At 41.3% G+C, this 13,917-nt stretch overlaps 1 protein-coding gene and 1 pseudogene across 2 annotated transcripts in view; both read left to right on the top strand.

Moving 5' to 3' along the window:
• LOC308610804 (centrosomal protein of 78 kDa-like) overlaps positions 1-13,917 on the top strand; it is a 573,086-nt pseudogene that overhangs the window by 193,540 nt on the left and 365,629 nt on the right. The window lies entirely within an intron of this gene.
• On the top strand, positions 504-2,308 carry LOC308610812 (transcription initiation factor TFIID subunit 7-like). The gene has a single exon (XM_081259815.1). The coding sequence runs from the start codon at positions 675-677 to the stop codon at positions 1,722-1,724; it is 1,050 nt and encodes a 349-aa protein (XP_081115941.1). The 5' UTR covers positions 504-674; the 3' UTR covers positions 1,725-2,308.

Here is a 13,917-nt window from a genome sequence, read left to right as displayed (position 1 = left end):
GCCTGAGCTGCGGAGTTGCAGAATCTGGCGTTCGGAGCTGCGGTTCTTGGCGAGATTTCGCGTTGCCCGTCCTCAGCCGTTTCACCGATAATCAGCGGATCGCTTTGCCAAGTGCCGGGAAGAACAAAGGAATTCGGAAGGAGACTCTCGGCTCCCGGCCGCCTTTCTCTGAGTGGCTTCGTTTCCCGCTCGCGCCTGTCCGGAGAAACTGGACTTATAACCGTCACTGGATTGTAAGTACCCGAGGCGAAGAGAGCTCACTACGCCCCGCTTTTTGCGTATCTTTGTTCCGGGAGAGTTTGTGGATTGGGAGTATCTGCTGAGCCTTACTTTCTGTGCCGAAAATCATTCCGTAGGAGCCGCCATTTGCTTTCCCTGCGTTGTCCTGCAGCGGCAGGACAACCTCTATCTAGAGGTTGGAACTTGGCATTGCAGCTAACAGATTTAAATGGACCTGAGTAAGGCAATGCGTCATTAACGACTGGTATTGTCACAGCATATTTAGAAAGACTTGGAACTTAATTCCGAATAGACGCTTAGTTGCTCTTCTACCTAGAACTCTTTGTAATTAAAGACGTCAATTTATAAAGAACTGGTCTTTCTGTTGAAATAGCTGAAATTTTTTAGTGCAACAAGTGGTTATTAGAGAAAAACTGAGTCACAAAGAAGTAAAGATGAGTAAGAGCAAAGATGATGCTCCTCACGAAGTAGAGAGCCAGTTTATCTTACGCCTACCTCCGGAGTATGCCTCTACTGTGAGGCGGGCAATACAGTCTGGTCATGTCAACCTGAAGGACAGACTGACAATTGAGTTACACCCTGATGGGCGTCATGGAATTGTCAGAGTGGACCAGGTCCCATTGGCGTCAAAATTGGTAGATCTGCCATGTGTTATGGAAAGTTTGAAAACCATTGATAAAAAAACCTTTTACAAGACAGCTGATATCTCTCAGATGCTTGTCTGTACAGCTGATGGTGATCTCTATCCTCCTGTTGAGGAACCAGTTGCCACTGCTGATCCCAAAGCAAGCAAGAAAAAGGATAAGGACAAAGAGAAAAAGTTTATATGGAACCATGGAATTACTCTGCCTCTAAAAAATGTCAGAAAGAGAAGGTTCCGTAAGACAGCAAAGAAGAAATATATTGAGTCTCCAGATGTGGAAAAAGAAGTAAAGCGGTTGCTGAGCACAGATGCTGAAGCTGTCAGTACCCGTTGGGAAATAATTGCTGAAGATGAAACAAAAGAAGCAGAAAGTCAAGGCCTTGATATCTCTTCCCCAGGAATGTCTGGCCACAGGCAGGGCCATGACTCATTAGAACATGATGAGCTTCGGGAGATATTCAATGACCTCAGCAGCAGCAGTGAAGATGAAGATGAGACACAGCATCAAGATGAAGAAGATATAAACATCATTGACACTGAGGAAGATCTGGAAAGGCAGCTACAGCACAAGCTAAATGAGTCAGATGAACACCACCAAGAAAACGAGGGAACTAATCAGCTGGTTATGGGAATTCAGAAACAGATTGATAACATGAAAGGCAAGCTCCAAGAGACCCAGGACAGGGCAAAGCGACAGGAGGATCTCATCATGAAAGTGGAGAACCTGGCTCTCAAGAACAGATTTCAGGCTGTGCTGGATGAACTGAAACAAAAGGAAGACCGAGAAAAGGAGCAGCTCAGCTCTTTGCAAGAAGAGCTAGAATCACTCCTAGAGAAGTGAGGAGAGTTTTGATACTTAATTTCATTCCTGACAGTGGTCAGCCTTGAAAGAAAAACTTTGTTTTCATCACCTGGACTAGACAGTAAAACTTTGCAGTAGTTCCCAGTTTCCTCCACTGCCTTCTATTGGATTTGTTTTATAATTGTGAATTTCTATCTCATTTGTTTTTTGGAACCACTTCGGTGGGTGTTTGTCCTGTAGTAAGTAGGAATGTATAGACAGATAAATGTAGGGAAGTTGTAGGATTAGTGGAGTGAACAGTTCAGTTTGGTAATTAATCACAGCTTCACTGCAGGACTTTGCTGCTGTTTCTCCGTTTACCAGAAGCTGCCATTGCTACTCTGTGATGCCATCTGAGATAAATTAGTAGATTCTAGTTTGGTGGCAGTGAAGTTTGTTTACATACGTTTTCCCATGCTGTAGCTATTTTCCCAGTTATTCAAAGCAGTTTTCCACATTTTGCATTGCAAATCATTTCATAAAGTTGTTTTAACAATAAATAAAAGCAAGTAATTTTCACCTTAAAAAAAATAAAATATCACTCTTGAAATAACAATTGGCAGACGATCATAAGCTTTTTTTTGACTTCATAAACACTCTTAACAACTTATTTAATACACTATTGTCCAAGCAAGTTGATTAATAGAGAATCAAAAACATACAACTTGAAGTAGAAAAAAAAAAGCTGTATTTATGAAGATGTTTACAATAGTTTATTTGAGGTTATTTCCAATTTTTCACCAATTTAAAAAATTGACCTACTCAATGAAACCATGTGAATGCAATGTTAAAAAGTATAACTATGAATCACAGAATTTAAATTTAGTATGAAAAGATAAGAATGGCAAATTATATTGAAGCTATGTGGAATTATGTTTATAGACAGCAGGAAGAGAAAATTAAAATGTAAATATTGCTTGATAGGATAATGGGATTAGAGGTGGTCTTTTAAATTTTTCATTTTTATGCTAATACCTTTATAAAACCCAAAAATCTTCAAACAACACATTTTTTAAAAATTGTGGTAAACGACACAAAACAGAAAATTTATAATTTTAACCATTTTAAAGTGGACCGTTCATTGATATGAAGTCAACAAATTTTTAAAACTTTCAGAGGGCACCTGAATAAAAGATGTGTTGTCCACTGGTGATTTTAATGTATCTGGTATATAACTAAAGTCACCACAAAACCCTTTCTGGGAAATTGGCAGATCATAAACATAAAAAATTTATTTTGCTTTTTATTAAACCTTATTGTTTTGCTGTTTCAATATTCAAATTTACTCACAAGAAAGAGTCAGTTTCATATTAGATTTGGTTTCACAAATGCTGCTCCTGCTATTCATTCTTATCACCAAAAAAAAAAAAAGACTATTTGTGACTAACGATAATATGTTACAGAAAATAAAAAGTTAAAAGGTTTTCAATCTGCATATCTGGGAACCTAAATTAAAGCATCACACAACATTTTCAAAAACAGAAAAGCCATTTGATTTGACTAAAATCTTAGTTTTAAGATGGCAGAAAGTACCTTGATAATTTTCTTTTAAGAAAGAAAGAAAACCAAGCCATTAAAGAGAAATTCTTCCGAAAGAACTGAAACATGCTATATACCTCTGACTTGGCACTCCTTCTATCTGGAGAACTTGTTTGGTAACTGTTTTCATCACAGAATGATCTAAAGTAAAATGAATTGAAATTAGAGTAATTATTTTCCAATGAGTGGCTATTTCCATTTAAAACCAAAAGCCAACTAATTATTGCTTTTCCCAGACATTTAAATATGAAATCTACATTATATAATTATACACTTATTTCCCCCTTTGTGTATTCTAATTTCTTCCTCAGAAACCTAAGATGCCATCTTGCAGACTGCCCACAGTGGCTACTATTTTGGCAGCAGCAAAGGTCAACTTGAAACATTTTGCATCTGAAGTGGCTTTGGATACCTTTGGATACAAAGTACAGTCTGAGCACCGTCCAGACGCTTAGATACCTAAAGAGCATCTAAGATATCAAACCAGGGCATCCAAGATAACAAACCAAGTCCTGATATTCCCTCAAAAGCTGCTCCTCCCATCAGCTCCCTTCTTCTAAGGGATACTACCCAGTTGCACACATAATCATCAACGACTTGTCTCCTTGTTACTATTTCCTTCATACCTCACATCTATCTGCAGGTCTTGAGAGCTACACCCTCAAAACACAACCTGAATTCAACCACTTTTCATTTGCTGCAAACTTCCAACCTAACCTAGGCCATAAACATCTCTTATTTGGAGCACTGTGATAGTCTCCTAACTGGTCTCCCTGTTCCTCTTTTTTTTTTTTTTTTTTGCTGTACACGGGCCTCTCACTGTTGTGGCCTCTCTCGTTGCGGAGCACAGGCTCCGGACGCGCAGGCTCAGCGGCCATGGCTCATGGGCCCAGTCGCTCCGCGGCATGTGGGATCTTCCTGGACCAGGGCACGAACCCGCGTCCCCTGCATCGGCAGGTGGATTCTCAACCACTGCGGCACCACGGAAGCCCCCTGTTCCTCTTCTTTATCCTCCCAAGTCCCTTCTCTATACCAGGTCACCTTATTCAGATACGATTTGGATCATGCCTTTTTCCAGTTCAAACCCCTCTACTCATTTAGAATAATCCACATCTTTACTCTGGCCTTCGAGACTTTACAAGAGCAGACCCCTGGCTAGCTCCTTGACCTCATGTCATACCACACTCTTCTTCACTCAGTACTCTGCCCAGATTGGCCTCCTTGCTTTTCCTTAAATACTCCACCCACCTACATGCCTACATAGTCATTGCCTCCTTGTCCTGGAATGTGCTTACTCCACATCTTCCATGGCTTGCTCCTCTCTTCATTCAGGTCTCCGTTCAAATGCCACTTCTCCAGTGAAGCTGTCCCCTAACAAACCTATCCAATGGAGTCCTACCTGCTCTCCCTCACTCTCCTTACATTAAGATAGTTTTGCACTTCCTACTCTCTAAAATTATATGACTTATCTGTTTACTCATTTCTATCTGATGTCCTTCACTAGAATGTAAGTTCCATGAGGGCAAGACTTTTGTCTGTCTGGTTCACTGCTTTATCCCTAGTCCCTAAACCCGTATCTGGCACACAGAAGATGATTACAAAATTACTTGTGAATCTGACAAATGAATAAAGTACTCCTGGCAAGAATTCAGAGGCTGCACAGGAAAGAAAGAATGCTCTTGGTGGAAGCAGGCTTAGTATCTAGGTTCACCTCTATTCAGAGTAGAGATAAGAAAAATTGACAAGTATAATTCACTTTAGTTAGTACAGTAGCTGCTAAAAACATAAGGGAAGTGCAACACTAGAAAAGTACAGTTGAAGCTTGAACAACATGGGTTTGAACCTCGCGGGTCCACTGACACACGCATAGTTTTCAATACATATGTACTATCGTCCTACATGATCCAAGGTTGGTTGAATCCACAGATGTGGAACCACTGACTATAAACTTATACCCAGATCTTGAACTGTGTAGGGGTCGACACCCCTAACCCCACGTTGTTCACGGGCCAACTGGATATGATGAGGAAAGTTAAACACATTAAGTTTTAAAAAACTGTCAATACCTGAACAAATTGTTTTTGTTTTGCTATGTGTTCATCAATTTAAAAAAAGTGACCACATACCAACAAGCAGATTTTTTCTTATATCCAGAACGAGCAGAGTTCTGTTGGTTTCAGGGGCCTTTAGTAAAGCCTTTGCTCCTTCACTGGTGAGGCCGCACTGCTGCAGGTCAAGTGCTTTCGATGAAAGACAAACGTCACTTGCTAACTCTACAGATTTAACATATAGACAACTCTCATTTTCTCACGTGTGGAAGAGTCCTGCACAAGACAAGTCATGGCAGGTTTGTAATTTTGGGTATGGAAAAAAACAGAAACATATATGCACACACATAATGCATAATCCAATTTAAAAACCTCTTCTTGGATGTGCAGTGATAACCCTGGCTTTAGTACCAATAAATCATACAACGTATTTTACAATTACAGAACTGAAGAATAACTGTATATAACCTATGAGCAAAAAGCATCACAAAATGAATCTCAGTTCATAATTAGCAAGGGCGGCAGGGGCATGTAAACCTCACAAGCAAAACCTGGTGGAGCTCAGAAATGCACTGCATTCTTTTGATCATGATCTTCAGCTCCAAATCACACTTGAAACTAGTTCAAAGGGGAAAACAAAATAGAAGAAATGTAATAACTGTTAGTTTTAGAGGAAAAAAAGACAAATCTAAGAGGATACAAATAATAAAAACTTTCAACAATGTGTGAATAGAGAATACATACTAAAAACCTATCATGAAAGTAGGATGGTCAAGAACCCTCGCAGTAAAAGGTCAGACAAAACCCAGAAAAACTGATCATGAATTCTAGTAGTTCTGGGGCTGAACAACCTACTCAGTTAAACCAAAGGGATCATCACTAAAGCACAGGTATTAAAAAATATTACATGAAAGGAAACTATCATGAGTCTTTTGTTTAAGTGTTGTGTGGACCATCACATTAAAATAACTGGAGTCTTTCAACACCCCCATGACACATAGAAATAGCAAGTCAGACATACGGATCTGACAGGATATGATACAACCCTTACAAACTCTCACTACAGAAGAATGGACACAGGGTATAATTAACCAAATAGCCAAATTAATACAAACAGCCAGTAAACCTCACCAGTCAATCAAATGAATACAAAATAAAACAAAATGTGGTTATTGTCCTATCAGATGAAGCCAAGATTCTGTAAGAAAAGCCTTTAAATAATGTCTATGCCCTTTGGATCCAACAACTCTCTTTCTAAGAATTTAACCAAAAGAAATAGTCAGAGATATAGGTAAGGATATATATCAGAGTACTATTTGTAACTGAAAAACTGGACAAAGCTTATATACAAGAATGGATAAGCTATGTGCACTGTGGCATATTCATATAATGGAATACTGAACAATCACAAAAAATGATGTAGGAGATGCAAATTTACTGACTTGCTAAAATGCTCATACTAAATTAATTGAAAAAAGTTATAAAATTTGGAGTAATCCCACTTGCATAGAAAATGGAGAGGTACTCATTTTTGTAGTTTCACATTTTTTTACAAGTGCTACAGGCCAGTGTTTGTGAGAGGCAGGCTTCCCATCTACTGTTGGGGTGGACTACAAATTGGCATAGCCTTTCTGGGTGGTAATTTGGCCATGTGTATCAAATGTCTTAAAAATAGGTCACACTTAGTCATTCCACTTGTAGTACCTTATTCTACAGAAGTAATCCCGATGGACACAGAGATGTATATACAACGTATTCACATTGTTTCTGACAGGGAAAAGCAAACTGTCTAAATAGAATTGCAAAGAATTGATTAAACTATGGGACATCAATACGACGCAATACTACATGATACATCTTTAAGTGAAAAAAGCAGGAATGTGAAATAGCAAGTATACTACAATTCTATTTTTGGAATCCCTAAGTGTACATATATATTTGTAGAAGAAAAAAAGACTGAAAGTATATACGCCAAAATGAACAGTGATTATATCTGGGTATTAAAATTATAGGTTCTCTTGTAACTCTGTATTTTCTGTAAAGGATATATGCAACTCTTAGAGAAAGTTGAAAAGCAAAATAAAAGCTATCAGTAAAATGAGGCTTTAAAACATCCTATCACAATAGTATCATGCCAAAAGCTAAGCATATTAAAAATTCAATATTTTCAATTTTAGAATTTCCCTCTAAGCCATAAATCCTCACTAAGAGATTCTGCCAAAGCACTTGCACCCAGGTCACCAATGAGCGGGTTGCAGTTCAGAGTGATGCGCCTCAAACCAGCCATGCAGTCAAGATCACGTCTCCTGGAATGAAGACTCTCAGCCCAGGTTTCTTCATGCCTTCTGGTAGTCTGATACTTCAAAGATTTAATGGGATGAAATTAAGATGCTTGAATAAGGAAACAGGGTGTGCCTGAGTATGGCTTCTTATGTCAGAGATTTACACACACACACAGATCAAGCATATATGCCAGGAGCATCAACCTGAGAACTTCAACAGTCACTTCTGGTTTACGAGTCCAGTGAGTGACCCAGATTCTGCTCGGTCAGTGATTAGATTCTAGCCACTGCATTTCCTGTTTCTGAACACTTATGTAAAGTTGGACAACTCAATTACAGTCTATGAATTATTTTCCTTATCTTCTAAGTCAGGGAATTGGTTCTAAATTCTATCTTTGCTGAGGCCCTATATTTCATCATCCTGTCCTCCAATGGCCTCCAAACACCTGACTGGGCAAATCATAAGAAAACTTTTTAATATGCATCTTATTTATTAACAAATTATATACACAAAGTTCCATACATATAATTTATGTACATGATAAACTACACAGATTTTTAAAAATAATACAAAGGTAAAAATGTTCTAATATTTTCTTTTCCTAACTCCTAAGGCATTATTTTATTTTACTTATTTTTTTATAAAGATTTATTTATTTATTTGCTTGTTTGTTTGTTTGGCTGTGCCGGGTCTTTAGTTGCAGCATGCCGGATCTTTTAGTTGTGGCATGTGGGCTCTTAGTTATGGCAGGCACGTGGGATCTAGTTCCTTGAGCAGGGATCGAACCCAAGCCCCCTACATTGGGAGCACATAGTGTTAACTGCTGGACCGCCAGGGAAGTCTCAAGCATTATTTAAAAAACTATATTTACAAAATGTATCTCACATGCTACCTAGGGTGTGCACACAAGCTTTAGAGGCCTGGACTATGCAGAGCCAGTTTGATGTGCCTTGGGAAAATAATGGTTTGACATTTAAGCAAAAGTACTGTCTTGAAGATATTCAATTCTTTATATTCATAAAGTAAATTTTGGTAACAGGGAACACTGACTGTCAATGAAACAAGTCTTATTACATTCCTGAAAATGTAAAAGACTCAAAGTGCCTTTGTTACTCTATAAGGAAAATCATTAGTGTCATTTTTCTATTAACAATAACTTATTAAAGCTCCAAGCAGAAACAACAGCAATCACTTACACAGAGCTTAGTATGTGCCAGGCACTATTTATACAAATAAGTGCATTTAAACCTCATAATGAGGCATAGAGGTTAAGTGATTTGCCCATGGTCACTAGCTATGAAATGGGAGAAAGGGAATTTGAACCTAGGCCATTTGGCTTCCGCACCCAAGTTCCTGTTTTCTACCTCAGGGGTCAATGGACTTGCCCTGTATAGGCTCAAAGAAGTTTTCAATTTTTAAAATCTAAATTTAAACATTTCCAGATTTGTGGGCTATACAGTTTCTGTTGCAACTACTCGGCCCCACTGGTGTAGGGTGAAAGGAGCCATAACTACCACGTAAACAATGGGTGCGACTATGTTCCAGAAAAACTTCCTTTACAAAGCCAGGCGACGGGCTGGATCTGGCCCACCAGCCAGAGTTTACCTATCCCTGATCTGCACCATCAAACTATTAAAAAGCCTTCATGTCAAATTATTAACTAACTTTAGGCCTAAATACAGTCATTATAACCACTGTAAAGTTGTTAAGGCATTATTTCAAAAACTGTATTTACAAATTGCTGATGTACTGACTTTTATTAGTTTAAAGACTACAACAGCTAATAAACACTTGATTCATTTAAGTCTTGAAGACTAGAATGGCATAGTTTCTTCACAGTATTACAATAAATGTTTTCAGTAAAAAAATACATAAAAGTATTATTAGGTATTATATATTAAATCTCTTATTTCTAAAATTAAGTGGACTATCTTTCCTAAATGGTAGAATCCCAAATTGAAAACTGGTCATATTCTTTCAGCAAAATGAAAGCTGCGCTCACATGTATCAAAAGGCAAAAATTAGGGCTTCCCTGGTGGCGCAGTGGTTGAGAGTCCGCCTGCCAATGCAGGGGACATGGGTTCGTGCCCCGGTCCGGGAAGATCCCACATGCCACGGAGCGGCTAGGTCCGTGAGCTATGGCCGCTGAGCCTGCGCGTCCAGAGCCTGTGCTCCGCAACGGGAGAGGCCACAACAGTACCACACACACACACAAAAAAAGACAAAAATTAACTGCCCTCTGTATCAATATATTAATGTGTTTCAATCACATATGTTTTCATGAAAGTTTAAACATAAAATCACCTTTAAGATCTAGGCCATGTGATCTGCTCCATGCCATGTCAGAATACACCCCGTGACGTTTACTTAACTTGTCTTAAGTGTGATAGAATTCTTTATACCTTGACAAATAACTAAAAGGAAAAAAAAAAAACCCACACACACAAAAGATGAAGAGCCTATACATTTGTCAATCTTGACTTATTTGCTTTTCTTGAGTCAGTTGGAGGTTTATAGCCACATTCTCAAAATCATTAACTACAATCTTCCCAAACAGGTAATTGACGAACAGATGCATTCTAAAACTTGTCAGTAACAAAGTGCTATTCCACTTTACAGCAACAGTTTAATTCTATTTAGATACTAAAACTGAATACACTGAATACTGCAAACTTTATTCCCAACCACTCAGCAAAGTACTACATACCTTTTCAGATATAGGAAAAAAAAGAAAAAAAAAAAAAGCATACGATTCTTCCTATTTTCATTTCCAAAGATACATCCCAATCTTAATGATCAATCAGCGATTTAAACGTCAACTGTAAACCCAGTATACTGCTGCTATGCAGTGTACTAGTGCAATAGAAGAGAGAGGACCACAAACCCTCTGTTCCCTCAAATTCAAAGGCAGGCTTCCTGACCCCTCCAGACCACTACTGGACACAGGGAAGGCACACTAATGTTTCAGGACCCCAACCAACAGTCACCTGCTTTGTGATTACTTCCATGACACACCCTCACCAACACCAGAGTTTGCTGCTCCTACGGGACGTTACATGTATTTCCTATTTTAACACATACCACAGTGCATCATAATTATGATTGCAGATAGATGTTCTAACAATTGAAAGAGAATGATGACTTTTTTGCTCTTTACATCTTGCTATTTCCCTTCCCATAATATTTCTTGAAGCGAAACCATAAAATATAGACAAACACAAAAAACAGAAAATATACAAAACGTGTGCTTTGCACCTTAACACAAACTTAAGTAAAATTAGTTCTGACAGTATCCAGCATGACAAACTTCCATGGTACAAATGAGAATGGACCAAGGTTTGAGCAGGTACAGGAGATAATCCAGGCATGAACAACACCAAGGAAAGGTAGACAGGAAGTAACATGGTGTGTAGGAAATCACGAGACCAGTCTGATGGGAAGAGACTTAAACAAGACTGAAACTCACTTCCTAAACCTCCATCTCCAACTGGACAATTCGCAGGACACAGGTGCACCAAAGTGGCCAATTTATTCAATCCCTTTAATATGGAGGAAGAGTTTAAAATTTTACTGGTTTAATTTGCCCCCAAAGCAACTCTCAACAGTTATGGCCTCTGTCGTCGGAGCTTTGTATGAAATTAAGTCAAAGTGTGGAGCTCCTTTGCCTTTTTTTTTTTCTCCTTAAAAAAGAAAAGAAACAATTGTTCCGAGTAAAAACAAACATATTCCGAAGCATGTGTACATTGAAAAGTAAAGAAACTTTATTAACAACTTCATAAAAACTGACTTAAAATTTTAAAAAGAAAGAAACATGTTTCAAAGTCCTTCCGACTGGAGTCGTGTCTCATCGTGTCCTTTCTTTACAGAAATAGTCGTATTAGGACACATATGCACAAGGATTAACACCATGACACACTGTACACGGCGGGCCCCGGCGAGCTCACCAGGCGTCGTCTGAGTCCAGGTCTCTGGGGAGGATCCACTCCACGGATGAGCCCAGCAGAGTCTGAAGCTCGTTCGTGAACTCCACCACATCTAAGAGCTCCTTACTTTCCGGATTAAAGGACTCCAGGTCTTTGGGGCAAGAGAATAAGAGACTTGCTGACACTTGCCGGTAGAACTCGGCCTCCGCGATGGTGACAATTTCCACATTTGGAAAATTGCAGCGGAATATGCAGGAGGACATTTGCAGTTTCTTGAGCAGGTCTGAGAGCAACAGCCAGTTACGACGCCTACACCAGAGAAAGGACAGTGGTTTGAGTTTCCGGCAAAATTAGAGGCGCTCCCAACTATAAACTACCCGTCTCCTGGCGGTGAAAGGGCCTGCTACTTCCACTTTGATTACCCCACCCCCACCCCACTTCTCACTGTCCTTAGAAGATCTACTACTTTTTTTTTTTTTAATTTAATTTATTTATTTATTTTTGGCTGCATTGGGCCTGTTGCTGTGCACGGGCTTTCTCTAGTTGTGGCTCGCGGGCTCTAGAGTGCAGGCTCATTAGCTGTGGCGCACGGGCTTAGTTGCTCCGTGGCATGTGGGATCTTCCCGGACCAGGGCTCGAACCTGTGTCCCCTGAAATGGCAGGCGGATTCTTAACCACTGTGCCACCAGGGAAGCCCGGAAGATCTACTTCTAGCGGGGGAACTCTGGACTCATGTGCATGTGTTAAGAGACCACCTAGGGCAGATCAGCCAACTTAGACAAAAGCAGGAGCAGCGCCCCTGAACCAGCCTCGTTGCAGGCCACCCCAGTGCTGCCTTGGCTCTGGCCACAACTCAGGTCACCCCTCTCCAAGTAAGTGCACCCCGTTCTAGTCACTGGGGAAAACCAGTCTGTATGCCAACCCAAGGGAGATGGCAAACACCTCTTTGACCTCTCCTCTCCTCCGGCCCTCACGGAGAGAGCATGAGAAACACTCGAGGTCACCTGGCTTTCCTTGCCTTTCCCACACCTCCAACCCGCCCCTCAATGCTGCCGGGAGTGAGGCTTTTTCGAGAAGGGAGGTGGTACAATCCTTCCTGATACCCTGCCACGCTTTATCATCTCTATCCCGAATACAATGTCACCACAAAGGCAGACACGGTCCCAGCCTCAGAGTCCAAGGAGGATGCTACTCCTTAAGCACCGGGGTCAACACACAGCAGAGCAAGGTTTCCTGATGTGTTCACTCCGAAGGGTTGGTCATGGGGCACAGTGGCCCGACTGTGGGGACAAGACTCGATCTAAGCAAATCTGAAGACACATAAGATCCCAGGTGCCACATACGGCTTTCTCTAATCTTATACGAGAAGAGGGTACACATCAGTATTGTCCCGTGGACCTCACGCGCCTTGGAAGGCCCCTATGGTAGCCGTTTGGGGAGGATCCCTTCCCCAAGAGTTTAGTGACTGAAACTGTGCAATTGCAGTCGCTGACTCCCGTGTCCTTTGGGCTCTAGGGGTGTGTTCCAATGAGGGCAGTTGGCTGGGGAGCCCTCCCATCCCCCAAACTTTTCTGGAAAAGTTCCACTGCATTATGTGAGGTCGGTGGACACTTGGTGAGGAATTCACTCACCCCCCAACCCATCCACCCTCATCTGCTGAAGGGGATTTCTAACTCCTGCCACCCCACAGAGCAGCTGGGCTGGCTCTCGACCACACGCTGGCCACGCTCACCCCTGAGCGACGGACACCTGGACGTTATAACACGGCAAAACGGGGTCTTCGGAAAATTCAGATTCCAATAGGTCACCATAGGCCTCGTTGCTGTCATCCTGGTCCTCCGGTCCTGGGGGATTTGCTAAAACATCGTAACCACTTTCATCATCTGGTTCTAACCGGGGGGGGCAAACAAGAGAGAGGTCAGTAAGCTGGAGCAAGATTCCAGCTGTTCTCCAAAAAGGACCCTGGAAAAATTCTTTCCCAAGCAAGCCCTGCTCACAGCACCACCCCCACCCCCACCCCCACCCCCACAAGCCCAACTGAAACGAACAAGGCTGCTCACCACACACACAGCTGCCAGAGAACTCCGAAGAGCAACCGGGGTTACCGTCGTCAGGAGCCTGCAGGTTATTTCAACAGTGTGGAGAGAGAGGGGGAGAGAGAGAGAGAGAGAGAGAAACAAGATAACGCCTGCTGGTAAGAGGCAAATGCTGCTGGAGTTCGGGAACATCTCACGCTCGGGCTGGTGTCACCTCCTGACAAGTCCCACTGCACACGCCTCCAGGTATCTGACTGAAACCTCCCCACGCGTCCACCCGCCTTCCTGAGGGACTGCCCGCCTCACCGCCCCAGCCTGCCAAACAAAAGCTAGCCTGGCTAGCTAAGAGTTTTCCAGCCCCCCA

The sequence above is a fragment of the Mesoplodon bidens genome, assembly GCF_964165515.1.
Source record: "Mesoplodon bidens genome assembly, contig: HAP1_SCAFFOLD_126, whole genome shotgun sequence".
Lineage (NCBI taxonomy): Eukaryota > Metazoa > Chordata > Mammalia > Artiodactyla > Ziphiidae > Mesoplodon > Mesoplodon bidens.
The sequence above is the reverse complement of the archived record's forward strand: the minus strand, read 5'-3'. Positions and strand labels throughout refer to the sequence as shown.